Below are 12816 nucleotides of genomic sequence, written 5' to 3' on the forward strand. Positions count from 1 at the left end.
ATGCAGCTTGTCTATCAACCATCGTTGCCTATTATTTTATTATTATTATTATTATTATTAATGTTTTTTTATATAGATTTTTATGTAATTTATTTTACTATTTTATTTGTAATTTTTATTTATTTTCTTTTTTTCATTTATTATATTTTTATGATTTTACCTTAATATATAATATATATTTATTAGTATTTGTTTTTTTTTTATTCTTTATATTTTTTGCTCCAGTGCATCCACAATTTTATTTAACTTGTTACTTTATGATGTTCCAGCGCAAAACAAACTCGGTGAATACCTTGGTTTAGCATTGCCCTGTTCATTTTATTAGCAAATTAAGAGTGAATGTAGACAGAGGCCGCTCGCCTAAAACAGATATTTGCATCTGACAGATGCCGCAGAGACGGAAATGTAATTCCCTGCCTCTCCCTGGGATGTTTGTTGTGTTTTTTTGTTTGTTTGTTTTTTTTTTCTATATTCTGGAGCTTTAATGATAAACAATTATATGTATTAAACTGTGCAGTGAGGGTGGCTCTGAATATTTATTAGAACCCTCTAGAAATTAGGCATCTAAAATAAACTCTCGGGACTCCGGATTCTCATTTGTGGAGAGGAGAGAAATATGTTGTTAATAATGATGCAGAAATATACCGAAATGTTTGCGCCCTGACAGCAATGTGCGTTCAGTAAAAGATTTCCGCTGAGGCTTGTAGCTATAGAAATATCCCAGAATTGGTGAGAAGATGAGTAGTTAAATATATCTTGGCTCCAACAAAAAAAAAGTTATCCAACCCTCAAGTTTTGGCAGGACCAATTATGGTGACTCTACAATTTTTCACCAGCAGATTATGTAGGGGCAGAGAAGGATAGAACATGTTGAATTTCACTGCCTAATCCTTTTGTGGGCCCTAGGTAGGGAGCAGATGGTATGAGCATTTAGTCAATCCCAGTAAGCACTAAAGACACATGGATAACAAACGGGGAAAGTGAACAAACAACTTATCTCCAATAGACTCAGGAAGAGGAACTGCAACAACCACCAAGATTCTCCAGATGTATGCAAGCTGACTGCTTGCACCCACAACTTGTTAAAGGTATATATCACTGAGTAATAGGAAGTGAAGGTATATAAAGACATAAGAGAAGTGCTGAAGAAAAGCAGCTGACAGGCTGTGGAACTCTGCAGGGTCCTAAAGGGAAAGGGATTAAAACCAAGCAGAAATAATAGAAGGTCAGGGAGCAGTTTGTGCAGCCAAATGCTGTGACCTTCTATAGCTAGACACCACAGGCCTGTCACCTGTGACAATGGGAGTGGAGGGGATGAAATAAATACTCATGAAAGATGTCCGTTTCTTATCCATTTTCACTGATCCGTTTTTTTAATTTGTGGACGGAATATCAGATGCTGTTGTGTTGATTTACCCTTGATAAAAATGGGGAGGAGGGGAAGAAAAAGCTTTTTGAAACAATGTATCAATTTTATCTCCCATCTCTGTTCACTTTCACCCAACCAACTGTATAACCTCTAACCATCTCCAGGCACTGCGATTCAGATCCTATTCACTTGAATGAGAGCTAAACACATCTGCTATAAATATCATGTTAAATATACATAATATATAGTGCAGAAATGGATAAGCGTGAGGTTCAGGCTTAGAACAGTACAAGGGAAGCTACATGAAGTCCAATCTTTGGAGCCAGATGCCATGGTTGTGCCAAGAATGGGGCCACGGTTGGAGAGATGTCACAGCAAATATCTTTTGATATTTGTCATCGGCCACATTTTTTAGTCTTCTAAATTTGTTTTCAGTTAGGTAAAAAAAAAATTCCCACAGAGTGGACAAAAGTATCAGAGCCCTGCTTTGCCGGGCTGCGTCTGAATATGGCTGCTCCGTGCCAAGAATAGATATTGGGGAAACCATAACTTGTAAGGTAATTTTTGCAAAAGAACAACATTAGTTTGGTATAGAGACCTTACCCCAGAACTATGGTTTGGCTACTCCGGATAGCCAGCTTGGGAGTAGCAAAATTTCAATGTAGCTCAGAAGTGTAAGGGCTTATTCAGACATCAAGTTTTTTTTTTTATGGACGGCACTCGTACAATTCACAGACAAGAACAAAAATTACAAACATATCACAGAATAAATTCAGCCTTCCTGTCTGACACCATTACAGGATGGAGCTGATGGGGTCTACGGCATCCGTGCTTTGGTATGGTGAACTGGGGAAAGCACTTGTACCTATGATAGTCTATGTACAGACAAAAAAGAGTCAATGTCCGCTCATCTTATTCACCAAAGACTTGAGTCGCACGGAAAAAACCTTGGCGGGGCTAGCAGGATCCAGACAAAAAGAATTCCAGCGCTGCAAGGGCCACAATGGAAGGAGGAATGAGATAAAAGTTCACATTTAGTTCTTCATTAAAGACATTGTGAAGTCAGACAGATAAAAGAATAAAAACCATACCGAATTGAAAAACCAACGCGTTTCGGTTAAGCCTTCTGAATAAGGCATGGATCAAAAAATAAAAACCATACCAAAGACACGATAGATGCGTTTTGGCTATGCCTTACTCATAAATAAGGTATAAATCAAAACTATACTGAAAAGAAAATCAGACGCATTTCGGTAATGCCTTATGAATGAGATATAGATCAAACAATCAAAACCATACTGAGGAGAGAATCCAACGCGTTTTTTCAATGCCTTACTCATTAATAAAACATAGGTTAAAAAAAAATCAAAACCATATTGAAGAGAAAAGCCGATGCATTTCGGCAATGCCTTACTCTAAAATAAGGCATATATCAAAAACTCAAAACCATATTGAAGAGAAAAACCAAGATGTTTCGGCTATGCCTTACTCGTGAATAAGGAATAGGTCAAAAAATCAAAACCATACTGAAGAGAAAATCCGACGTGTTTCAGCTATGTATTCATGAATAAGGCATAGATAAAAAAAACCAATCATAACTGTACTAAAAAGAAAAACCCATGCGTTTCGGCCATCCCTTACTCACGAATAAGGCATAGATTAAAAAAAAAAAAAAAACATACTGAAGAGAAAAACCAATGCATTTCGGCTATGCCTTACTCTTGAATAAGGGATAGATCAAAAAATCAAAACCATACTGAAGAGAAAAATGTGTTTCGGCTGCTTAGCCTTATGAGTGAGGCATAGCCGAAACGCGTCGTTTTTTTTTCTCTCCTTCAGTATGTTTTTTTACTTTTTAATCTCTGACTACACAGTGTCTTTTAATGAAGAAATAAACATGAAGCTTTATCTCCTTCCATCGTGGTCCGGTCCTCACAGCGCTGGAATTCTTTGTCTATGGCGTTATTCACACATCCGATTTTCTCTTCGTACCGAGCATTCCACAGAAAAGCATAGAGAATTGTCCGATATTGAGCTGAGCGTCGAATCAAACTCATGAGTGAGAGTCTATGGGTAAATGGAGAAGATAGGACAGCACTCGGATGTCATCATTGTGCAGTCCATTTTTCGCAAATTATTTGATAGAAGAAACTGCAGAAGCCTCCATAAGATTGATCAATTTTTCTCAGATTAAAAAAAAAAACAAACTCTGATGATAGAAGCTGATTCTGACCAAACTTTGATACTCAGAATAAAATCACTGATGAATCTTAGATCGATTTTAGAAAAATTTGTTAGGGCACCAGAACCCAAGTTCTGCCCCTGATCTAGCTCCTGTAACGTGTAATGGGCAGCCGTATATATGACCGCCATAAGTCAGGAGTCACTTGTCACTTCCATCAACACAAAGATAAGATTGAGCATCTTCCCTTTTCCCAGTAATGATTACGCTGTGTAGTACAGCAGCCGGCCTGGAAATATACCGTGGCTTTACATTGATCCTGCAATCTTCTAGAGAGCATAAATATTGTAACATGACATATTGAGCGGCCTTACAGCTTGTCGATACGCACGAGGCTGCACTGCTGTATGTCCGGGTCGGGTGATCATCATAAGGGTATGTGCGCACAATGCGCTCTGCAATTGTAAAAAAAAAAATGCACCCTCCGGCAGACTTTGACAACTATAAACACTGCGTCTGATAAAAAAAATACATTCAAAACGTATGCATTTTTCATGCATTTTACATGCGTTTTACATGCGTTTTGGATGCATTTTTCACAGTGCGGTCCCATGGCAATTCAGCTCTGCTACATGCCCGCTGATAGCAGATAAAGCTGCGCGATGAGAATGAACTCGGATGACCTTCACCTGACTTCATTGTCATCCCGCGTCTCTCTCTCTGTGCTGTCATGAACTCAGATAAACCTCTGAGGTCAGTGACAGGACACAGGGGTTCAGAGCAGTGACATCAGAGCTTCACCCGAGTTCACGGTCATTGCGCAGCTCTGTGTGTAGCGGCCTGATTTGCGATCACAAGTGAAGAACTCACCTGTGAACGCAAATCACCTGAGTGACTGAAGTGAGCCGCGCGATCAGTGGTGCCGTCACTCAGGTTACCCGCGGCCACAGCTGAAGTCCTCCACCTGAGACAGTTGGAGGATTAAGCTGTGGCCGCGGGTAATCTAAGTGGCGTCACCACTGATAGCGCAACTCACTTCAGTTGCTGCATGGAGCTGATAGCTAGCGGTTGTGCTCTACGGCCGCTCCTGTCAGCTTTCGATGTAGCAGAGCTGAAAGCATCGTGGAATGTCGTGTGGAATACGTCTGACCTGGAGGGATGTTTTAGGGGTTAATAAAGTGATGAAAGAGGGGTTTTTTTTTTTGTCTTTTATTTAAAATAAAGGATTTTTCGGTGTGTATTTACTTTCACTACAGTTCAGTGATGGGGGTATCTAATAGACGCCTGCCATCACTAAGCTAGGACTTAGTGGCAGCTATGGGCTGCCATTAACTCCTTATTACCCCGATTGCCACCGCACCAGGGCAATCAGGATGAGCCGGGTAGAGTCCCGGGACTGTTGCATCTAATGGATGCGACAATTCCGGGCGCTGCTGGCTGATTTTTAGGCTGGGGGGATCCCCATAACGTGGGGCTTCCCATCCTAACAACAGCAGCCCTCAGTTGTGTGGCTTTACCTTGGCTGGTGTCAAAATTGGGGGGGACCGCACGCCGTGTGGTTTTTTTTTTTTTTTTTTTTTTTTTTATTAGTATTTATTTTACTGCACGATCTAGACCCACCCACTGGTGGCTGTGATTGGTTGTAGTCAAACAGCTGTCACTCAGCGTGTGGGCTTGTCTGACTGCAACCAATCAAAAGCGCCAGTGGGCGGGGGAGGCAGTGAATATGAGATAGAATAATGAGCGGCGGCGGGCATTTTCAACAGAGGAGAAGCCGCCAGAGCAGTGTGACAGCTGTGTAGTGCCGCGCCAGTGATCGGGGAGTATGAGAGAGGGGGTGAGAGGGAGAGACCGACAGACGAAGACCAATAGACAGAGACCATCACCGACAGAGAGAGACCGAAAGACCTGAGTTTTGTTTGTCAAAAAAGCATGCAGAATGCAACAAAAATGCAGTGCAAGCGCACAGCTAAACATTTTGGTTGCGTTTTGACACATCTCATTGATTTCAATGGGTGGAAAATGCAACCAAAACGCACAAGTGGTGACATGCTGCTTTTTTAAACGCATCAATTTTGTCAAATATTTGGCATCCAAAACGCTGCCTAACAAAAAAAGCAACATGCACATGGAATTTGCAGACTTCTCATAGACTTTGCTGGGGAAGCACAGCGCATGCATTTTGTCATTGAGACGCTGCAGTTTTAAACTCATCCAAAACGCAGGAAAAATGCACATGTGTGCACAAAGCCTAACTCCCGTCATCCACTAACAAAAGCACAAAGTATTCCAAAATAGCAGATCAGTGCGAAATCCTGATTCTGCACTTTCTCCAGACGATCTATTCCCATCTTCACCGGTTGATCGCCTTTTCCTTTCTTCTTGGTGTCATTTGTCTTCATGTTGGCTCCTGTTTTCTAAGGTTACATAATGTTGGGTTGACCTTATAAAGAAAAAAAAAATTCTAAAACACAATTTTCTAAAATGGATTTGGTTCCTGCGACCTCCAGGCACAACGCATTTATCTCCTTACTTTAAGGAACGTTAGGATGTCTGAAATGTCACATAACTAAGGAAGAATATCCAATTCATACTTTGTTTCTTCCATTATTGCAAAGACCAGTAAAGGAGATGATGGAAGTCTGGTATGATGGGATGGTTCTTCCAACCTGTAAATGATGCTATTACGGCCGTTGCTTCCGTGATTTAAGGCTCTCTATAGGCAGTTGGTGGTTACGCGCTCTGTGGAAGAAAGCATTGCACCACATCAATTAAGAGACCACCAAGCTAAAAAGCAAGCTGCGCTCTATAAGTGATACTAAAAGCTTTCACATGCGTGTGTGCAAACATGTCAAATGGGTTGTCTGAGATGGGGGGAAAGGATTCTGCCTTATTTGTTCACCATTCATTGTATGGTATTGTAAATGAAACAGTCTAAGCTGCAATGCCAGGTTTGTCCAATGCAAAATGGTGGCGCTGTTTCTGGACAGAAGAAGCAGCTCCTTACTCTCCACTTTAAATTCTTTTTCCTTTTGTCGGGTTGAAATGTAAAAATAATTTCAAGATTAATCTCTGGTCAGTCTTTAATTTGCAAAATTGCATTTCTTAGGTCGTCCTTTGGGAAACACCAGGATGGAGGGGGCACCTCTATATAATCTATTCGGGAGGGGGGAGGGGGGGGGCCTACCATGCTCGGGTGCTCAGTACTCGGAGCTGGTGATGAGCGGGCACTACCATGCTCGGGTGCTCAGTACTGGTAACTAGTGATGAGCGGGCACTACCATGCTCGGGTGCTCTGTACTGGTAACTAATGATGAGCGGGCACTACCATGCTCGGGTGCTCGGTACTGGTAACTAGTGATGAGCGGGCACTACCATGCTCGGGTGCTCTGTACTGGTAACTAGTGATGAGCGGGCACTACCATGCTCGGGTGCTCAGTACTCGGAGCTGGTGATGAGCGTGCACTACCATGCTCGGGTGCTCAGTACTGGTAACTAGTGATGAGCGTGCACTACCATGCTCGGGTGCTCTGTACTGGTAACTAATGATGAGCGGGCACTACCATGCTCGGGTGCTCGGTACTGGTAACTAGTGATGAGCGGGCACTACCATGCTCGGGTGCTCTGTACTGGTAACTAGTGATGAGCGGGCACTACCATGCTCGGGTGCTCAGTACTCGGAGCTGGTGATGAGCGTGCACTACCATGCTCGGGTGCTCAGTACTGGTAACTAATGATGAGCGGGCACTACCATGCTCGGGTGCTCGGTACTGGTAACTAGTGATGAGCGGGCACTACCATGCTCGGGTGCTCGGTACTAGTAACGAGCAGTTACGCCCATCCGAGCATCAACTGCTCATCATTACAAGTACCGAGCATGGTAGTGCCCGCTTATCACTAGTTACGAGTACAGAGCATGGTAGTGCTCCTTCATCCCGAAGGCTATGTGCGCACGTTGCGTAAAAACATGCAGTTACGCTGCGCTTTGTAGCGCAGCGTAACTGCATGCGTCCTGCGGCCCCTGCACAGTCTATGGAGATTGTGCAGGGGCCGTGCGCACGTGGCGTCTAAGAGCGCAGCGCTTCGGCTACTGCCGAAGCGCTGCGCAAAAAGAAGTGACATGTCACTTCTTTCCTGCGCTTTGCCGGCAGCTCCTGCTCTGTCTATGGCAGGAGCTGCAGGCAGAGCGCATGGAATCGGCGCTCACTACGGACATTTCTGCAGCGATCTAAAGCGCACATGTGCTCTTCAGATCGCTGCAGAAATTTCTGCAGGGCTTGTACGCAACGTGCGCACATAGCCTAAGAGCGACCCCCCAATGAGGATCAAAATGTAATTTCGAGGGTAAAATGACCATGTTTTTCTCCAGGTTTTGTGTCAAAGCACTTATTTGTTTTTAAATGCAGAACAAAGCCACTCTACGCGTCTCTTTACATTTTCATTTGACAGATTTGTTCGTATAGATAAATGTGCAGTAGTGAGGGAAGATGAATGTGTATTTGAGGGCACGCTGCCTGTTTTCAGGTCTATACTAAGCTCTAGAATGCTTTAGAATAGGTGAAATATATGACACATCCTGGTATATACGTCCTCCATCCTGGGCCCTTCCTGGCATAGAAATGTGAAAAAAGGAAGCAGTTCTCCGGCTAGTCCACACCGGTATAGCAGAAGTAAGGAAGGAACAGATTTGAACTTTGCACCAATTCCATAAAAAAATCTTTCATCCTTTATTGAAGAAAGTATGCTTTAAAATTCCAGCCAGAACCGCACAGTGCAGGAGTACAGACAGGGTAAACTTTATGCGTTTCGGACTGAACGCATAAAAACAGAGGAGTCCTTAATCCTTCCTGGTATATATGTCCCCCTCCTGGTATAGATTTGCCCCTGCTGGTATATAGGTCTCACGTCTGGTATATATGCCCCCATCTTGGTGTATATATATATATATATATATATATATATATATATATATATATATATATATATATATATATATATATATATACATATATACACACACCGTACCCCCCTCTTGGTATATATATGCCCCTCCTGGGCCTCTCCTGGTATATGTCCCCCTTTGTATTGCATTATTTCCAGTTTATGAATTCCTTTGGTAGTTTTGTAATCTTGTCTTTTCTGTTATCACTCTAGCTGCCCTGCCCTGCTCTAGTCATTCGTGAAGATCAGTATTCTTTTGTTGGGGGAAAAGAGACCTTTAAGCTGGTGTCACACATAACGACAACGACATCGCTGTTACGTCACCATTTTCTGTGACGTAGCAGCGATCTTGTAAGTCGCTGTTATGATCGCTGCTTAGCTGTCAAACACAGCGACGCAGCAGCGATCACGTCGCTACATGTGCAGAGAGCAGGGAGCCGCGCACACTGCTTAGCGCTGGCTCCTTGCTCTCCTAGCTACAGTACACATCGGGTTAATTAACCCGATGTGTACTGCAGCTACATGTGCACAGAGCAGGAGCCGGCACTAGCAGCAAGAGCGGCGGAGGCTGGTAACGAAGGTAAATATCGGGTAACCAGGGAAAGGTCTTCCCTTGGTTACCCGATGTTTACCTTGGTTACAGCTTTCCGCAGCTGCCAGATGCCGGCTCCTGCTCCCTTCATTTCGTCGCTCTCTCGCTGTCACACACAGCGATGTGCCGGGAGAGCGACGACCAAAAAATGAAGCAGGACATTCAGCAACCACCTCACAGCAGGGGCCAGCTCGTTGCTGGATGTCACACACAGCGACAGCAACGGGACGTCGCTGCAACGTCACAGACAATGGTGACGTAGCAGCGACGTCGTTGTCGTCGTCGCTGTGTGTGACACCACCTTTACTGTTGTTTGTTTTTTTCCCTTATATCTGTTTACTAGGTTACCCTACTTGTACTGCGGCACAGACTGGATAGTGCCTTCTTCTTCTCCCCCTCTTTTTTTAGTGCTCGTTTTTGTGTGTACCAGTTGCCAGTTCTTCTTTCCCGGGACTAAGTGCAGATGACAAGAAAAGAAATAGAAGCCATTGAGCAGAGGAGGGCTGCATTGATTTTGCAGCAGGTGATAATGCAATAGTAGCAAGCCGGGGGTGGACGGTAGGAAGGGGGGTGAAGACATCTAATTTTGGAAGAACTGAGATGGTATAGATTTCTCTCCCAGCTCGAAAGAACCGCAGCCTGCGCTCAACATAGCAACAACTTCTGGTAGATCTGCATGGAAGGCAGCTCAGAATATATTACAAGTCCGAAGGACAAAAAAGCAGCAATGAGAAACGTTGAATGTGCCAGTGATATGCGAGATAGAAACCCATCCAGCCAGGAGGACGGGTCCAAGCGGCAGGCTGGCAACACTGGAGCCAGGGACTGCACCTTCATGTAACGTCCCTTTCTCCGGCTGCTGAGCGAGCTGTCATTGTGCAGAGGGGGCGATTATCGAGGAATATTAAAGGAACTGGACTGTTGTGGTTGTATCCAGGACGGAGATTGTGTTTAGATGACATTTTTTTTATCTTATTTGCTTTATCCCTGCCACAATTTTCTCTTCTCCGAGTCTTGAGAAATTCCTGTGTCCTGTTGTCTTGGGTATCAAGTAGATCTGAGAAGAATCTTTTCTTTTCTTTCCCTCTCTTTCGGAGTCCAGGTGCAGAAGGAACAGTAGTTTTTTTGTTGTACTTTGCTCTTCCATATTCCTTTTCTTTTGTGTTTATTTTGTGTTTTCTGTTATTGTTAGACTCATATGTTTTATGTTCTGTATCTTTTTGTGCCTCCGATACATTGAGCTTTTTTTGTGTTGCTTTAATTTATTGATTCGAGCCTTCTCGCGTTCTATTTACCTCCTCGGAGGGTGTCATTGCGTAGAGATCTGATCGTTTCTCCTTTCAGGGAGAGCCGTTCTGCACTGGCACAGGCTGGCAGCATTTTTCAGTAAGTGCTTATTGTTTGCACAGACTGGGGGAGCTCGGATGATGATGACACTTTCTCCCACTAAATGCCAGAGTGCTTCAGCATCTGTAAATAGCTTGATATCTAATGAGGATGTGCAGCTCAGGCAATTGATTGAATAGCTGCAGTCGTGTGTGTTATCCCCTTTGCTTTCTGCACACTGGCAGGGGAGGGGGAGCAGACTGATCGGATCCAGCTTCTTTCGGAATTGGAAGTAGCACGGATCCCTTGGGCCAAAAGGCCAGGATTGTTCGTCGTTGCTGCACCAGATTCCCCTCGAAGAGTGGAATATGCCAGGCTGTCCGGGCTCAGCGATCACGCTTGCCATTCCCGAGGACCGGTAGAGGGCTGCGTAAGCTATAAATCCAGGTCCATGTGTGGGATTCTTTGTTGCATCTCAGAAGTTGGATACAGCCCAACCTTTGACGTAGAAATGGGTAGCACTTGTGATAAAGGTACTAAAGAATGTAACTGACTTCTCTCGTTCCTTTAAGCATGTGTAGCGTCCCGAGCCTAGGTGTAACCCTTTAATCTGCTTCCTTATTGCTTGTCATGCTACGTGCAAACATCTTATTTTGCAATTATGTTGTTGTTTTTTGCACTTTGTTTGTCTTATGCTTTTGGAGCATTGCAGTAACTTTTGTTTTTCTGTGTTTTAATGCGTAAAATCAATTTTATACTTTTTGTAACGTCATGGCAAGACAGAATGGGTTGTATAAAGGTGTTTTTCTCTTTCCTTATTCTGCACTTTTTTCCGATTTTTGCAAGTTTGTGAACTGTTTTGTCTAGTAACGATGCAGGAATTCACCTGTTCAACGCTCCTCTGTTCCCAGAGTTGTGTATTTTTTGGCGTCTGCAGAGTTCTTTTTTACTTCTTCTGCTCAGAGGAATCCAGCTGTGAAATGTAAAGACCAATTATCTTTTCACCCCGGACGCTTAAACAAAAAGATGCTTGCCGTTACCGCTCATGAAGTTGTCAGTCTTGTTCTGGCTGCAGAATGTTGACAGCTTCTCACGTCTTGTCGTTCTTCTTCTTTTCTTCCCCTTTGCAGAGGTGCCAGCCGAGAGGTCACCACGAAGGAGAAGCATCTCTGGGACCAGTACATCCGACAAGGCCAACTCCATGGACCCTGCAAGCACCTCTCCTTTTAAAGTCCCCGTAAGTGGCTGGTAATGATTTGTTGTGAGCGTGCTGCATACAGAACGAGCCGGCAGCAGATCTGCAGCATCTGCTAGATTCATAAATGGGAAGACGCTGCTGCATTCATTTAGAAAATGGCAGAGCAGTCAATAATGTTTCACTCCATCACATATTGTATCATGGTGTAGATAGATGTGACCTGGACCCCTCGCTAGAGTTATGCACCGATATCTCACATGGGAAACAGATGCCGGGTGACAACTATTAATGACAGGTCCAATAGAGGTCGTCACTTTGCAACCACTAGAAGTTGCGGAACGATGACAATTTATTTCCAGCCCCTATAGCAGAGCATAGCGGTATTATATAGTCTCCCTGCAGTGTTTTGCAGGTAGCGGAGGGGTTAAGCTGGTTTATACTATTAGCATAGTTTAGTAGCTGGATGGAAGGAGCAGGATGTCAGGTTTCTCCGCAAGTAATAACCATCAGTGCCCAATCTGATTAAGAATGACAACAGCAGTCCGATCATACATTAGGTGCAATATGAATGCCCCCGGTAGTGTTAATACCGATGCGGCACAGACCTACTTTTGTCTAGCAGAGAGTGTAATTGGATGTGAGGGAATGCCGTCTGCCGCTCGCTCCTCTGGTCCTGGGAAATGTAACAAAAGCCAACTCAGTCAGCAAAAGTGAAGGTCAGGAAAAACCTGCTGAGATGTTCCAGCTGCCGCTACTCCTATCTTCCGCAGTCCCACCTCTGTGTGCCCGACACTGCGATTCAGGAGGTGCACAATATGGCGGTATACTTGTCTGCCTTGTGCCATCTACCTGTAGCCGTGTAAAGCGCGTTACAGTATTGACTGTGCCGGACACATCTCCCGAAAGAGTGGAAATATTATTCGTTAGTTTTGTGGACGCCAACGTTCTGCAGCACTTGGCAAATGTAAAAGCCGGAAACATGTCAACTTTGGCAAATTGTTTAAGACCAATATCATGGAGAGGAGGGGTGAGGGCAGCCACTCTGTTCCTGGACCACAAACGCTAGCTGTAGGGGGTAGGCGTCCCATGTGTGCAAGCTGCACGCAGGCATTTGGCACCATTTCCCTTACTGAAGAAGAGTATGTATGCAATGGAAACCTGTGCAAGGGCCATAAAGAATCAGAAACAAGAGCGTATATTGTATATAC

The 12816-nt window shown here is 44.1% G+C and overlaps 1 protein-coding gene across 7 annotated transcripts in view; it reads left to right on the forward strand.

Annotated features, from left to right (window-relative positions):
* RASAL2 (RAS protein activator like 2) overlaps positions 1 to 12816 on the forward strand; it is a 272881-nt gene that overhangs the window by 145804 nt on the left and 114261 nt on the right. For 5 of the 7 annotated variants that reach the window (XM_075320621.1, XM_075320623.1, XM_075320625.1 and 2 more), the window contains one exon: positions 11541 to 11647. In XM_075320621.1, coding sequence (XP_075176736.1) covers positions 11541 to 11647 — 107 coding nt within the window. Of the gene's footprint in view, positions 1 to 10628; positions 10944 to 11371; positions 11393 to 11540; positions 11648 to 12816 lie in introns of those variants that run through there. The other 2 variants (XM_075320629.1, XM_075320627.1) reach the window with 2 other exon arrangements.

The sequence above is a fragment of the Anomaloglossus baeobatrachus genome, chromosome 8, assembly GCF_048569485.1.
Source record: "Anomaloglossus baeobatrachus isolate aAnoBae1 chromosome 8, aAnoBae1.hap1, whole genome shotgun sequence".
Taxonomy (NCBI): Eukaryota; Metazoa; Chordata; class Amphibia; order Anura; family Aromobatidae; genus Anomaloglossus; species Anomaloglossus baeobatrachus.